At 40.5% G+C, this 15,572-nt stretch overlaps 1 protein-coding gene across 2 annotated transcripts in view; it reads left to right on the top strand.

Annotated features, from left to right (window-relative positions):
* The first annotated feature begins 354 nt into the window (after positions 1-354).
* The window catches only part of SNX2 (sorting nexin 2), a 416,319-nt gene continuing 401,101 nt past the window's right edge, over positions 355-15,572 (top strand). The window contains exon 1 of one of the 2 annotated variants that reach the window (XM_078675570.1): positions 355-676. In XM_078675570.1, the coding sequence (XP_078531696.1) occupies positions 554-676 (123 nt within the window). In that variant the 5' untranslated portion in view covers positions 355-553. The remainder of the gene's footprint in view (positions 677-15,572) is intronic. The other variant, XM_078675571.1, reaches the window with a different exon arrangement.

Below are 15,572 nucleotides of genomic sequence, written 5' to 3' on the forward strand. Positions count from 1 at the left end.
AAAGAACACTTACCAAATTCTACAAGGCAATACATTCTACCTATTGAATATCACATGTACTAAAGTTGACTACGTGGGTTCATAGGATATGTAGTTTTTATTTTACTTACATTTTATTGGCTGCTGTATTTTCTGAAGAAAAGAAAAAGAAGCATTATCCGAAACCTCCGTTCCGACATAGAATTGAACTTTTCCTTCTCCATAGCTACGAACTTTTTATTTGAAAGTCTTTTCTTAATCTCTCCCGGTTCTCTCCCAGCATGACACAGCTCCTGTCCCACTTAAAACCCAGCAAGACTGGTTCGCTCACTCCCTCATCTCAGAAAACTTTAGTGAGCTATTGGCTTACTGCCTGATCTTAAAATGGCCGCCACCTGGACAAGCGCCTGCTCTTGTGCAGCGTACCACGTGTAGTAGGGTGCGTGCGCTGTCAGTTCGCCACGGATCACAAGATCTCTGTTTACTATTCCACGCCGGCAGTAACCCCTGACCGCGTGCGTGCGGCTCCTGACGTCTGCGCGGCGCCGGCAGGAGGCTGGTATAGTGGCGGAAGATGGCGACGGAGAGGGAGCCACCTCCGCTGTTTGGAGGTGACAACGGGAAGCCGGCGCACCCTGACTTCGAAGAGCTTGAGGACGGCGAAGATTTGTTTGCCAGCACTGTCTCAACTATGGAGGTGAGATGGCACAGTTACCTATTAATGCCAGCTGGAGTGGGAGCTGTCAGTGCCACAGGGGAGCGAGAACTGTCACCCTGTATGCAGTCAACACGCGATCTGGGGCAGAGCTCATCCTGCAGAGCCACTGAAACAACTCTTTGTTCTGAAATGCCAGGCTGTGTCCCTTTCCAATGCTAGGCGTTCCCCCCAGTCTGGTGACGGGCGCTCCCTTCTACATGATGCATAACTGGCCGTCCTTTTAAATGCCTGCCCGGGCTGCCCCCATATTGCTGTAATGACATTAGCACTGTTCCCTCACCCCTTTACAAAGGGGTTTCTTTTTGCAGCGTTGGTGACAGCTCTCTCCTGGCGACCCTGGTACCTGGCAGACGTTCTTCGCCACTTCTATAATCTCGCTCCATTCAGGCCACGTAGCACCAGATGATCATTACTCACCGCTTTTAATAACAAACACTGGTTGCTCTCCTTTCTTAATTACATTCGTTCCCTTCACCAGTCCTCGCACTGTGACAAACGCTTGAACTGTAACCAGTGGCCGCCCAGGCGCTCAAATAGCCACTCATCTACTTCCCCAAAACACCCCTGAAGCGATTTATTATTCTATGACAGACAGGTCTCCAATTCATTAATGTTGAATCCAGTCCTCTATTTCTCACTGGAGACGTTCACCCTCACCTCTTTGCCTGTATTAAGACCTCAAACGTTAACTGTACAAAGCATTTATGCTGCTTGTACAATTTATAACGCTGCTTGGATGGTTGAAATACTTGTTAGGCAATGTCTGCCCGTTAGTCAGTAGATCTTAGCCCTTTGTAGTATATTTTGGAGAAATGTCTGATGGATGCCCCCCAAAAAATCCTGCTGACTATATTTCGTTATGTTTTTCTGTTAACCACGTGCTAGCTTCTAAATTTCTAAGCATATACATCCCAACAGAGTCCTTTGAGAAACTTCTCGATGTTTTGTGGTACATAAATCAATCGCTAATCCTACTCTAGATTTGGAAAATATGGTTTTAGCGGTTCTTCCTATGTTTCTGTTTACTTATCAGAGTTGGTTTCCTCTGTGTCAAGGCTTTCTGTATGTAGAGATACGAGAACGATAATCTACCTGGTACGCATATTCGAGGGAAATGAAGGCTATGCTTGTTGTGAACCAAAATATACATCTCAGTAGAATTGAGTTCTGTTCTTATATATGAACTGAGAGGCCCAAACATTGTGTCCATTATTAAACCGACGATTCTTGCTGCCACATAAAACAAGTGCATTTTGGGGGACTAATGTTTGCTTCTGCTGCTGTTTGGTTCTGTTGGAGGTGGTGTATTAGTTTTATGGTACTGTAGGAAAACATGATATTTAAGTAGTTTTCAGTGAAGAGCTGCAATCTCCTCATCAGTTTAGTAGTGACTGGGTCTTACTGTCTTAATGATTTGGCTTTGCCTGGTAACATAACATACACATTTTGTAAACCGCACGTTCACCCGGAGGTATCTTGGTGCTGAATACCAGATGTTTATTGTTACCCAACTCAATGATACTCATTTTATCGACCTCAGATAGATGAAAGGCTGAGTAGACCTGCGGGGATTTGAACCCGTGACCACAAGGTCGAACACAGGCTCCTGCAGTGGACACATTGGTCCACTGAGACACTGTACCCAGCATATTGAAAGAGTGAAATGGTTGGTTAGGTGGATGAAATAGAATGGGTAAAGTTACTTTATTTTATACAGTGGGGCTACTAGGCATAGTGTTAATGGTGTCAAGCCAGCTGGACTACATATCTTTATTGGTTACCTGGATGATGTGTGGCAGCAGTCAGTTGGAGTATACTAAGAGTCATTCATGGTGCCTCTGCCTTTCTCCCTTTTTTGCTACCTGTCTCCAATACATAATTTCCACTGGTTTCTCAAATCAATATGCTGATCAGGCACGTTTTATTTTCATTCATTTTTTCCCCCAACTTCTAATCTAGAGCATATGATCCTATTCCAGTCAGATGAAAGTCGCTGCCCCTCCACTCACTAATGTTGTACACTTATAAAACTGTAGCTATTTAATTTGTCTGGCCACACTACCTGAAGTATGTCCCACAACAACTTTTGCCACCCTTGTGATCAGACATCTAGAGCACTGCTCTTCGTTCCCTGGGTGCCCTGACAGCAGTCCATAATTCACAACTACTACAGTCACCCAAGTTCGATCACTTACCTTCACTAATTTCTTCCTTGCTCATTTCAGATCTTGAGTTACTATTCTGAAATGTTTTCTAAACTACCTATGAGCTGCCCACCATTTCACTAAACTAAGCCTGGCCCTGGAAGCTTATTTAATTGAATGCAAAAGCTCAGCCACTCGACCACTTTAATGTGTACTTGTCCATATGTACTGTTTTGTTATTTTGTGCAGCACATCTGCTTCCAAATATCAACTAGAAATGTACCGTTGTACTGAGTATGTTTGAACCAAATAACATGTTAGCCAATAAAACCTACATTCAACTATTTTTTTGTTTGTTGGTAAGCTGTATAATTAAATTATGGAGTATGGTGAACTCGTATTTTGCAAAAGGCCATTTGATTTCTTGTACAGGCAACTTTTACTCACGTAAGGAAGGGCCTGCATAAGTTTTCTCATGCTCTTTTACTGGTAACTTATGGCTGGCACCTCTCAATTATTTTGAAGGAGTTTCCTGGATGCTGAACTGACACACAGTGTTTTATTCTGATCTGCAAAGTCAACATTTACTTTCACCAATCTTATACGCTGGATATTAACCTGTGACCTAGACTTCAAAGTGTACGGTTGGACAATCCATACACGTTTTCTATTACACACACAGTACATATAGGAATCCATGTTAACACTTGGTCCAATAAAACACTTTCAGCCGATGTATTCTAACGAGGGTACACTAACATTTTGTCATGCATCTGTAATTGGCATAATTATAAATGTCCGGTTTTGCTTCATAATCCGTCATCTGCTGCCTGATTTTGCAAATTGTATCAACAAAATAGCTTGTTTTAGTTCAAACGGACCAAGAGTTGTCAAGAATACTTAACCTAATCGGTGACTGAGCTTCTGATACTTAGCAGAAGTTAGCTTTTTTTGCTTTGCAGAAGCTGGCAACTTTTTACCTGTAAAATCCTGTTTTGCAGCTTTTAAAGTATGAGACTCTTCCAAATGGTGTTACTTATTCGCAATGCTCCATAGCTTTATTTGGTATGATGGAAGGAAAAAAGCCCTACATATTTAAGTGCAGACTCAGAAAAAGATGTGAACCTTTATCTACAATATAGTGAGACAAGAAGACAGACAGGACAGTAATCTATTTTCCTAGCAGTTCAATTTCAGACGTGATGCTTAGTAAGTAGTTAGTTGATGGATAACACTTTGCCTAGTTTAATTTAAATGTGTATTTGTTTCTTTAGGAATCAACATCTGTTTGTAGAGCATTAGAATACATTTTATATCAGTGCCTATGTATCTTAAAATATACTATCTCCCTAAAGCCATGGAATGTACGTTAAAATGTGTACCATGCAGTTTGCCTTTAATAAAGTAATAAGTGGACTAACTAACCTTTTCCTCGCTGCAGATATCAGCCAGTGCTGCTGCGTAATTCGCACCTCCATTGCTGCATAATTACATTGGCATACATTTAAAATGTTCTCAATACATAATAACAATGAATTACTTCAAACATAATTCAAATTGTAGGTGTAAGTCTCTTTCGATTGCCTTAATAATGAATGAGCCCAATAGAGTGAGAATGTATTATACATTCCGTGCTGCGTGTATCGCAAATGTTTGGTTGCAAGTTTTCATTTTTTGTGTTCTAATTATCTCTAGCAGAGCAGTCTTTTGGCTTTCATTATAACTCGCGTGTTTGTTCCTCATGCATATGTTTACAAAAGCAAATTCTTTATATTATAGCAAATCTTCAAATGTTTATTTCAAACCTTAACGTCCTGTGAATGATCAAAGTTTTCTTTATGTAATGCCGAACCCACTGTTATAGAATGCTACGCACGCTATTCATGTGTAGGGTTTTCAGATTTCCCTTCAATTAAGGTAAGGATGAAAACCGTCTTTCTCAAAGTGCTTCAGTGACTTCCTTGCTGCAGGGTGTGCTTTTACAGAGGGCAACATGCTGTGATTAGTTGAAGCTACTTGGCTTTCACGAATAGGTTTTCTCCCTGACATTAGGCATACCAGTACAAATTCAAGAAATTCCCTTAAAAGGCTACCTGGTTCCAAAGCAAGGCAACTAACCTTTATCTATGGTAATAGAAGTCTAGCTATTTTGTATAAAATAAAGAGCAGCAAAATGTTTATTTGGTAATCATTTTTACAAATCTTTAGTAACCTTACCAACATAAAGTGGTTTGTGTGAATCTAGATTCTTTATTTGCAGGGCTTCCATTTACACTAGCTTTCCCACCTTTAATGAACTCCTGCATGCAATCACTTTATATTAGTTAAGGTTTGAATGGTTCACCCATTTGGGATAGTATGAGAACTTTTCACAACTAGGTAACTTCTTCTGGCATGATCCTGGTCTGTACTAGTCATGGTTATCACATTTCTACTTATGTGAAATTATTGACCTCTGTTTGGTCCCAACGGAGTAGGTAGACCCCTGCGTTAAAGCTCTCTGTCAAGGTGTGCCAGTTGATGCAGTCAATGGAGTTATTCCACCTCCAATGCTCTCCTTGGAGTCATTTTGATTAGTTCTAAAATTACACGCTCCATCTAACACAGATTCCAAGAAGCAGAGATTTTTTATCTGTATTCTGTGTTAAAATAATAACAAATGTGGTTGGACATGATGTTTTTTTTTCCTTTTGTCATTTGATCTACTTTCTAGATGTAGGCATTGTACTACAAACTACGCTGTCCACTCTGCACGTTTTCCAAGTGCATTTATCTAGCATAGTTAGCATTGTCTAAATATGTTTGTGTACACCAGGGGCTGTATAATTGAAAGGGTGCATTGTTCCTGTTGGTGCCACAGCACACCTTTTAAACAGGTGGGCCAGCCGCAAACTGGGACAGTGTGCCCTATTACAATGAATGCATGGCCCCCAGGGCAGCCGTGAAGCTGAGCTGCCTAGGGGGGCCGCACGTTCAGTCAAATATGGAACAGCTGCTTCAGAGCTGCTCCTTATTTGAAAGTGCAGGAGTCCAGTGGCGTAGCTAGAGCTTCTGGCGCCCAGGGCTATCCCTCAGACTGCCGCCCATGGCCGATAGGGGGAAGGGGAGGAGGGTGCTGCGGAAAAAAGGATGTATTTGCTCCGGAGCCCCCAATGAAGTCAACCGTGTAGCTTGGCTCTATCGCGCCAAAAACCTCCAGCTTGTTATTGATATATGGAAGTTCATTTCTCACGAGGCCTAGTGACTTAGAGAAATCGCACACTGTTTTGTGTTCTGACATTCTTGGCATGCTTTACGTCATAACATTAGACATACTCCATTATTCTATCCCGTTACCATGTATTTTTAACCTTATTCCTCAACACCACATTCAGTACCTTCCAGCCTGGGTTGTGACCCCTAGCTGTGTGCGTGCCCATCCATTTCCGGTGCTTGTCACTAGCGCAGGACATTATGAAGTTTTCTGCTCTGTAAGTGCAGAACCAGTTTTGAAATGCATGCTAGCGCCCAGGACATTATGAAACTGTCTGCACCCTTAGTGCAGCACTTATTTTGCAATGCACACTAGTGCGCAGGACATTATAGAAAAGATCTGCAGATGTGGACCGTTTTTTTTTTCCTTTTAAGGCGGCGAAAAACTTGCAGAATTGGATCTGTTATTACTGGGTTTGCATGTATTCTCCATTCCAAGGGGAAAACTCAGGGAAGATACTGGACTGTATTATAAATTCCATCCCTGTTATCTCCCTGCAGAGGTAATGGGGAACTCAGAATAAGGTCCTTAGTGGTTTCATGATTTGGAGAAGTTGGGTACTTTAGCAGAGGCCCAACTTGATTATAGGCACAGTCGACAGGTCTATATGCCGTGCGTATGCAAGAGGCTATGCACTTTTGATATGTCTGAGGGATACATCCTGCTTATATGTAGAGGGTGTCCAATGCGCATATAATAGAGGCCTGCCTACATACTGTGCACATTTGACAGTGCACCATGTACATATTGTGCATGCTGAGAGAATTGCTACTCATAATCGATCAAGTGTAACTACAGCTATCGCCTATATATACAGAGACCTCATGTGCATGTGGTAGCACTGCTGGTCACTGACCAAACGTTTAGCTGATAGGTTGCGTACCGACAGTTTGGAACCCTAAATATAAACTTTTTGAGTGAGAAAGAGAAATATTTTCATTGACAGTGATATTTTAAGAGGAATATGGTAACAAAAAATAATGATTTTGAATATTTGATATAGTGCAGACACAGCTCCAAGTAGCAGCCGAGGGCTTTGCAAAGATTTTTATTTTGGCAGAAACATATATAACAGGAGATTCCATGCATAGAACAGTATTATGTTTGGGGATTTGATGACACCAGATTAAAGTAATCCATATTTTGTGATGGGGTAGTAGGTGGGCCCTTATAATTAGGAGTACACCCTGTTCAATTATTCTTTTCCCATTTTTATAGTGACAAATTGCAGCTATTTATAATTTAAGTTACGCGAAGAAGAGTGTAGTCCCTCAGAAAAGCACAACAATTCGCCCAACTGCGATTTGAGAATCCCCGAAGATGCTGACTGCACCCTTGTAGATTTGTTTATCCATTTCAGTTAGATTTGACCAATGTGTGTTAAAATGCAGCATTTGCCATATTAAAAAGAATCTTTAAGGGTGACTCATTGTATAATAAAAAAATATGATGGGAAATACATTGTGTGTATTAAACCTAAGGACACATAATTTTTCAATTTTTTGTTATGTCACTAAGGTAGTCCTTGATTTGAGTTAATTGTTGCCCCATAAAGCCTGGGGGAGAGGAAATCGATGAGCCATGAGTACTACGCCAAAGGGTGGTGACACAAGAGAGAGTTGGGGAGTTGTGTAAACAGCAGAGAGGTTACTGTAAGTGTTACACATGCTCGCAAATCTCTAGATAAACCGCAATGCAGACCACATGCAATATCTTGCCTTCAGTGGTGGGACACAGACAACTTTTTTGTATATTACAAGAATACACTATTTCCTTTTTCTATGTGGCTCTGGATCAAACAAGACACAAATACGTGGAAACTCGCCTCACTGCCTAGGCAGAAATAAACTTTCATGTGAAAGTACCACACAAAGAAAGTTAATTATATAATGGTATCTATTCAGCAGTTTGCAGATGTTATATGGCAAGTCTCAATTACAAAATGAGTAACCGTTTTCTGCATGTTTTTTTTTTTTTAAATGCAACTTGATTTAAAATGTAGCCCCTAACAGTCATAAATTGTAATTCTGCCCAAATTTTAAGTAACAAGAAAATACAATAGCGTATCTCGATAAAAGGGGAAGGACAGGCAGGGATTCAAAGTATATTTTACAGCACCACTGTAATATAAAGCTATAAAACTGATAATATAAACATTAAAACCAATAAAAGCTCTCAGGATGGTCGGCATGGAACTTGTTATACTGGTCCTAGCAATAGCCTAGTCTGTCTTTGCTCCCAAATGGGGTGCTGTTGTCTTTAATTGAGAGAGCTGCTGTTTTTAAATTTTCACACATTTGGCTCATCTCCCCAATGCCACTGAGGACCGGCTACTAAAACAAATAATGGATGCCTGTGCGCATGTGCGTGCACCCTCGGCCAAAAAGACTGGTTTGAGCAAAAGTCTCCTTTGGTTTTTCATATCCTTTCAGCTAATTTTTTTCATATTTCTTTTAGAAACGTGCATTTTATCACTAACTAGTTCATGTTTGACTCAGGTTGTATATGTTCGTTATTAAACGTACTGACTGGTTTTAATTAGAACAACATAATTTATGATTTTATGTACTTCCAATTTGTCTGCCACACAGCATCAATTAGGTATATACCATTCTAAATTAAAGTGATGCACTGGTGATGTCTAACATCAAAAACAGGCTTTGACAATCACAACCACTTTCCACAAGGAACCAGATGTTCCATAACCTGACCTTTCTCAACCATCTTACCTACATCACTTACAGGACGCGTTTGATGTATACATTTGGAAAAGGGAAAAACTATTTAATTTCCAAGACCCACCTTTCAACATTTCACAAAACTGTACACATTAAAACCATGAAGCTGCCTGGTCATTGGTTATAAAAGAGCCATGACATCATGTGCTGGGAGCATCCCAAGAGAAGACATTAAAGAGTCATGAAAATACCAGTGTCCTTATGAAAGATGCTAAACATGTATCTCGCACATCTGTACACATGAAGGAAGTGCAGAACCTTCTGAGCTGACTTACTTTGGGAGGCTAATGAGCCATGGTTGCCCAGTGCCTTTATCATTGACAATACAATTTGTGGTAACTAACTCTTACTTCTCTAATTCATGGTCAGTTCACAGCTTTGCATTCTTTGGAGCTGCCAGTAAACAATAGTAAGTCTCAAAGAGATATTACTTTCTATTGATACTTCGTGCTACACAGACAGATGACCCCGTTTGCCCAGGGTGTGCCCAGCTGAAGCCAGTTTTTTATCAACAAAGAGAGGCTCAGAAAAAAAATATAAAAAATGAAGCACCCAAACACAGAGATCATGGAGTCATTGAAACATAAGGGCTCATATTTTCCCTCTGCATAAAAGAGGGGCCGCTGTGAAAATCCTAGCAACTACGTGCAAAAGCAAGTAATTTTTGTGCTTCTTGAAACACAACTATCACATCTAAACGAAAATGCTATAATCGTGCATTTTCTGCCACAAACATGTTTGGTTTTTGGCTATATGTAAACTTAAACCTGTTTAAAAGAAATTCATTGCCAAATAAAACGATGCAGGTTTTTAAATGCTAGACATTAAACTTCTCAATTGATATCAGACCTTGAGGCACAGACAAGTGCAGAACGATCAATCCATGGCGATGACAATGAGTGTGATGCAGAAGCCACTACCACTACCTGCACTCTCCAGACTCGAGAGCGCGTGGTGGTGGCGCACGCGCACGTCACTGCAGCACTTTCAGCGCCAGGGAGGGGGCTGGACAAAAATGATTCCCAGAGCCATCATTGGTAACGCTATCGCGCGCTACAAGTTGATAGCTCTGGGACCCACGCACATACGCGGCGGCCGCGGAGCACTGATGGCCCATTGGGGGAGGCCTTTATAATTTATTTGCGGACACTCAGTGTCCGCAAATAAATTATAAAGGGCGCCGCCATGGGCCATCAGTGCCGAGCAGCCGCCGCCCCGAAAATAATGACGCCTGGGGCGGTCCGCCCCCCCTAGCTACGCCAGTGCAGGAGTCACTCTCCCACCTGCAGGGAGATGTCTTGAGGGAGAGGGGGTGAAGTGGCGGGGGTCCATGGCACCCGAGTGACATCAACTCAGAATATTGAAACCAATCCTTTAATTTTTAGGTCTGACGTTTGAAACACCTTTAGTTGTCTTACCAGACTATTGTTTTCAATCACAATCATACATATACATACATAGAGGGAATTTTGGTCAGTGGGCTTCATCCATTGGTATTGTTGAATTGGTATTCACATTTTGATTCTATATCCTCCATCTCACTCAAGACATGGAATCAAAACATCGGAGCACTCTCCTCAATTCTTGAGCTCCGCAAGAAGCTTAAGACCTGGCCCTTCACATAAAGCACCTTTTGGACCACACACCTACACACCTGCTTAAACGCCTGGATACATACACTCTGGTGATTAGTGCCCTATACTAATCAGTATAATAGAATATAACATTTGCCCCCCGAGGGCTGTCTCCAGGAGGCGCACTGGCAGTGCACCATCGTTTTGTGGTACACTGTGAGTTGCCCCCTAGGGGCTCGTTTGCATCTGCGCCCACATCTATAATACAGTGTGGTAGCAGAGGCAAATAGCTACCCTCATTTCCATGGGGCCACGCCACCATGCAAATGAGGGAAAACCCTCTCATGATAGCGATGGTGCTACATGTGCACCAGTGCTATCAGTAATACTGGAGGGGATTCACAATAATCTGCGGACCCTTTTGTAATACCTTAGTGCCGTAGAGCGCAAACAAGTGGCTGCATACGCCTGTTGTGCCCCCGGGAGACTCACTGCTACTGCTTTATTTAAAAAAACATTTTTAAAAATCCATCTGGAGCTTTGAGCAAACATGTAGAGTTTCTGGTGGTTTGATTTCCTAGCTGTACAATGTGTGGCCTCCTGCAAGGTGTTAACCGATCAGGATTGCTAATGCACTGAGTCTAATGTTCAAGTTACACTTGGCAAACGTTCGGTCATGTGGGATATTTTCCCTGCTGCCTGTCTGCAGCATAATTGAAAACAAGTTCATTTCTCCAAGCAAGTATTGAGTCAGCGGTTTTGTTGATTTTTTTTGGTTGTTTTTTCAGCATTGACACCAAATTGCATTTACTCCGGAAACGTTGCCATTTTTATGCGTAGGTGGCATGGAACATTTGTTTAACTGTCTGCAACCCCCCCACCCCCCCCTGCCGCCACACACACTTTTGATGAACTCCTTTCGCCTCCCTTTTTTAAAATTTTTAGTAATGTTACTGCCACAAAATAAAGTTTCAAGGATATGCTACATTACATTGTTGACTATTTTTGTGCATGTACCTTGTATTTAAATTTGTCTGGGGTTAATCAAGATATTTGTTGAACTAGTATTCCCAGGAATAATATATATGGTGAAAAAAACCTGAACTCGCAATTAGGACTTATTTTTCGCATTCAATATTGTTGTGGTTTTTAAAAATACTTAATTTAACATAGTTAACCGCTGATGTTTCGAAACAGTGTTTCTTGATGAGTAATTTAGCCTTTTGTATTTAAAAGGCTAGATACTTGTTGAAACTTATTTTTCCTTGCCTATCCCAAGTATAGTAGATCTTGATATTGCACTGCTATCAACATTTAGTGTGTATATTTTAGGTGTTTCGTGTAGCATCAATAGATCTCCAAGGAACAGTACAGTGCTCTACAGATTATATTTTAATTGCAGCATAAGGATCGCAAACTTTGCTGTACAAGAATCCGAAATTAATGTTCCTCAGTTAGCTACATAAAACAGAAACCAAAGAATGGATAAAGTGGGAAACTGTAATGCTGCAAGGCACGCTTTCCTGTTGTCTTTTTAATAAAAAATCATATATTGTATTTTGATACACAAGGCGAACTATACAATACTCTGGTGAAAAGACGAAATTGGTAGTAAAATCCAGGTCTCTGTGTTCCAAGATCAGCTTAACACTAGACCACATAGTTGCACTTTCCCACGACAGAGAAAAGTGTTGACAGCAATTTCAGAAACCAAAACTTTTCTTTCTGCCCCCATACAAAGAAAACGCACAACTAATTAAAAAAACATCTGGACGTGTAAAAGTGTTTAATCTGAAATCTGAACATTCAGATGTTCTGACTTGCTCTCAACGCATGGAGGCGAATTCAGCAGAAATGCTTACAACGAATAAAATGCATCATCTCGCAGTTCATCGCACTTTGATTTGGCAGTAATGGCATTATCAACTGCAATACAACATTTCTAGAGGAGTGAATATTGGAAAGCTCAACATCCCTGCTGTTTTCAGAGTTTAAATCAGTTACTCTTTTTAGCGTGAGCTTTCGCATTTGGCTTTAGTCGTTTGTTTCCCTCTAAAAGAAGTTAGTTGGGATAATCATTTGCTTTCGCCTGAGATAACGATTTGCTCGTCTCCCTAATCTTAGTTGGTTTTACATTTAGGGATTGCTCTCCGTGTATGTTGAGTAAGCACCTGATGTGATGACTTGCTTGCCAGGCACAAGACAAACTAAAAAGATATAGGACATCTCCGAGATTAGTGTTGGCAAAGTTAATGTTACTTGAAAGTTAAACGATGGGACGCACGGGTGGTTAAAAAGTAGAATGCTCCTGGAGAAACATTTACTTCTTTTGATGGATAAGTGAAGTCAACACACAGCTTTTTACTGCTGCTGTTTGTGATTTTATAATTATTTATTCTTGCAGGACAAAATGTACCAACCTATTTTCAATACTAGTGGAAGTTCATTCAGTGTGCTTACACATTTTCAAAAATGCGCTGTTAATTTATTTGATTATTGAAGACACTAATGCAAAATGTTAGGTTTGGACTTATAAAACAATTTACATCCCCCAATATATGAGCATCATACTGTTCTGCTCTTCCCACATGCTGGACTGACAATTGTTTAACACTCCACTCCGGTGTTAAAAAACAGTAATCACCTTCAAATTATAGCAAGGCATAATAAACCTTTTAACGGGCTTACAATATACACCTGTGAAGTACATTTGCTGCAGGCTTGTCACAGACAGTCCTTTATTACAACAGGTGCTTCACAAGTATGGCATTACGCGTTACCAATTGCTGGTGGATTTAAATACACTGTTTATTATCTCAGTGTATTTAAACCCACCAGTAATTGACTCTCGTAATCGGCATGTGATTAAGACCCAGCTGGGACGAAACGCGTAATGCCGTACTTGTGTATTACCTGCTGCAGTAAAGGACCTGTTTTTTACTTACTCCCGACTGGATGACTTGTTTCTCATGTGGCAATAAACTTGTGAGTTTTCATTGGCATATACAGCGGTGACTCCGTTACCAAGCCTGACTTGTGAGGCTGAGGCATCCTTTTTTGTCAAAACGGCGTGTGTGTATGTATATGTATATGTGTGTGTGTGTGTGTGTGTGTGTGTGTGTGTGTGTGTATATATATATATATATATATATATATGACCCCTCCCCCAGTCCCCTGAACTTACCTTAAATGTGCAGAAAAGGCAAACGTTGTAATAGAATATGCGTTCAAAAACATGCATAGCAAAGGTATAACATGGTAAAAAGCACGTTGCAAAGGCTGTTTCCTGTGACAGAACAGAACTGGCCTGCTTGCTTACCGGTAATCTGTATCACACAGAGTCCTATGCTTTCTCAGCACAGCCTTCCTCATATAAAGGTGGCCCATTGTTGGAGACAGGCAGGCACCTAACTAATAAATGGGAAAAAATAAAACTCCTTTTTAATTTCTTTTTTAGCTTCTCCTTTTAAGGTGCGATGTAAGATGAACATTTCTTCACACACCTTTGCATACTGAGCAGTGATCTGATGATGAAGTGGTCAAGAGCAATCTTGGACAAATGGAGGATGACCGAAAATATTAGAACTCTAAGTTATCACACAATTATCATTTAGGTCCGATTTTATCACACACTGCTATCTAAAGCTGTAAATCACCTTTTGTTATGCATCACACAGCGTAAAGGAAGCACTTACACACATACTCTTAATGTAATAATAAATATCTATACTTTTACACAAATGTGCAACAACTATCACAAAGAACAAGTTGGCACTCTTAGCTTGTAGTGAGACATAATATTTTGTCCAAATCCAAGGTAGTATACCACAGAAAAACTTGTCCAAATAATTTCAGAAAAAGGGATAACTCTCAAAGTATTGGAAGTCTTACATCAGACCAGTTCAGTTCAAACCACTTTGTCAGGCCAAGCAAAGCCATAAAAGTACACCACAGTGAACAATTTACATAAAAGAATTAATAGAAACATATTACTATATTTTAAATTAATTAAAATATACCACATACAAACAATAAAATAATGCCAATAAAAACAAATGGCTTATAGTTCATTAATCATGCGATAAAAACAATTATATCTATATTTGTACTTAGTCAACACTTTAAAATATCTAGCACCCTTTCTTTCTATGTCTGACTGCTGCCACCAAAAAATTTGCAACATTAAAAATCTTCCATGGGTTGTTTAACAACTGCAGATATAGTAGGGCTGGTCTGACTTGCACAAATCCCTTCCCCTTTGAAATAGGTCTTAAAAACGTTCTCCTCATGGGGCTAAAATGCTCACAAAACATTGTAAAGTGCATGGTGTTCTGCAAAGAAAAATGATCACATGTACGGGGACCTAAATTTCGTACCTTTCTCCAGCCCTGTACATATGCTAAAAGACAATGAATAAGATTAAAACGGAACCTAATTAGAAGAAATCGTTGGAAAGGTTTTGTAACAATTAACAAATACGGTTCTATCAGTGGGACTGTCTTTAACAACAAATGGGCTCTCACCGTGGGTTTCAAAGTCTCCAATGCCTCTCTCTGTACAGACAGCATATTTAAGAATTGGGCTTTAACCCATGCCACATCCTCTTTCACTATCTTTTCCGGAGTGGCAAAGAGTTCCTGTCACCCCAATTTTCCAAGCACTGACTTGATATATTGTATCCATTGGATTTTGCCCACATTATCCAACGCTATGCAGTCCCTAAGGATTTCTCTGAGTCCCAATTCTGTATTAATCCATGTCTTTAGCCAACAAATCATAGGACCTATCTCAATGTGATCCTCAACAAAGCCACAGCCCAGCTCTTGGTGAATAGCAAAAGTAGAGGTAGATTTGGGGACCGCCAGGAGATATCTCATAAATTTCTTTTCAACTTGCTGGAATACCACTGCAGGTTTATATCCAAAAATCGCAGACTCATATGATGCTATTGCAATGCTTTTAGAGCCGTACATTTTGAGCAATGCTTCAAGAGGCTTCGCTCTCAATCGGGAAGCAAAACCTTGAATGGCAACTATGGACCTTGACATTACAAGTTTTTTTGCCCTTAACTGGGGAGTCCAAGAGCCTCTTTCATCGAATAAAACTCCCAAATAGGGGAAAGAGGAAACCCTTGACAGCTCGACTCCTTCACAATAAAAAGTTTTA

The sequence above is a fragment of the Lissotriton helveticus genome, chromosome 2_1 (genome assembly GCF_964261635.1).
Source record: "Lissotriton helveticus chromosome 2_1, aLisHel1.1, whole genome shotgun sequence".
Taxonomy (NCBI): Eukaryota; Metazoa; Chordata; class Amphibia; order Caudata; family Salamandridae; genus Lissotriton; species Lissotriton helveticus.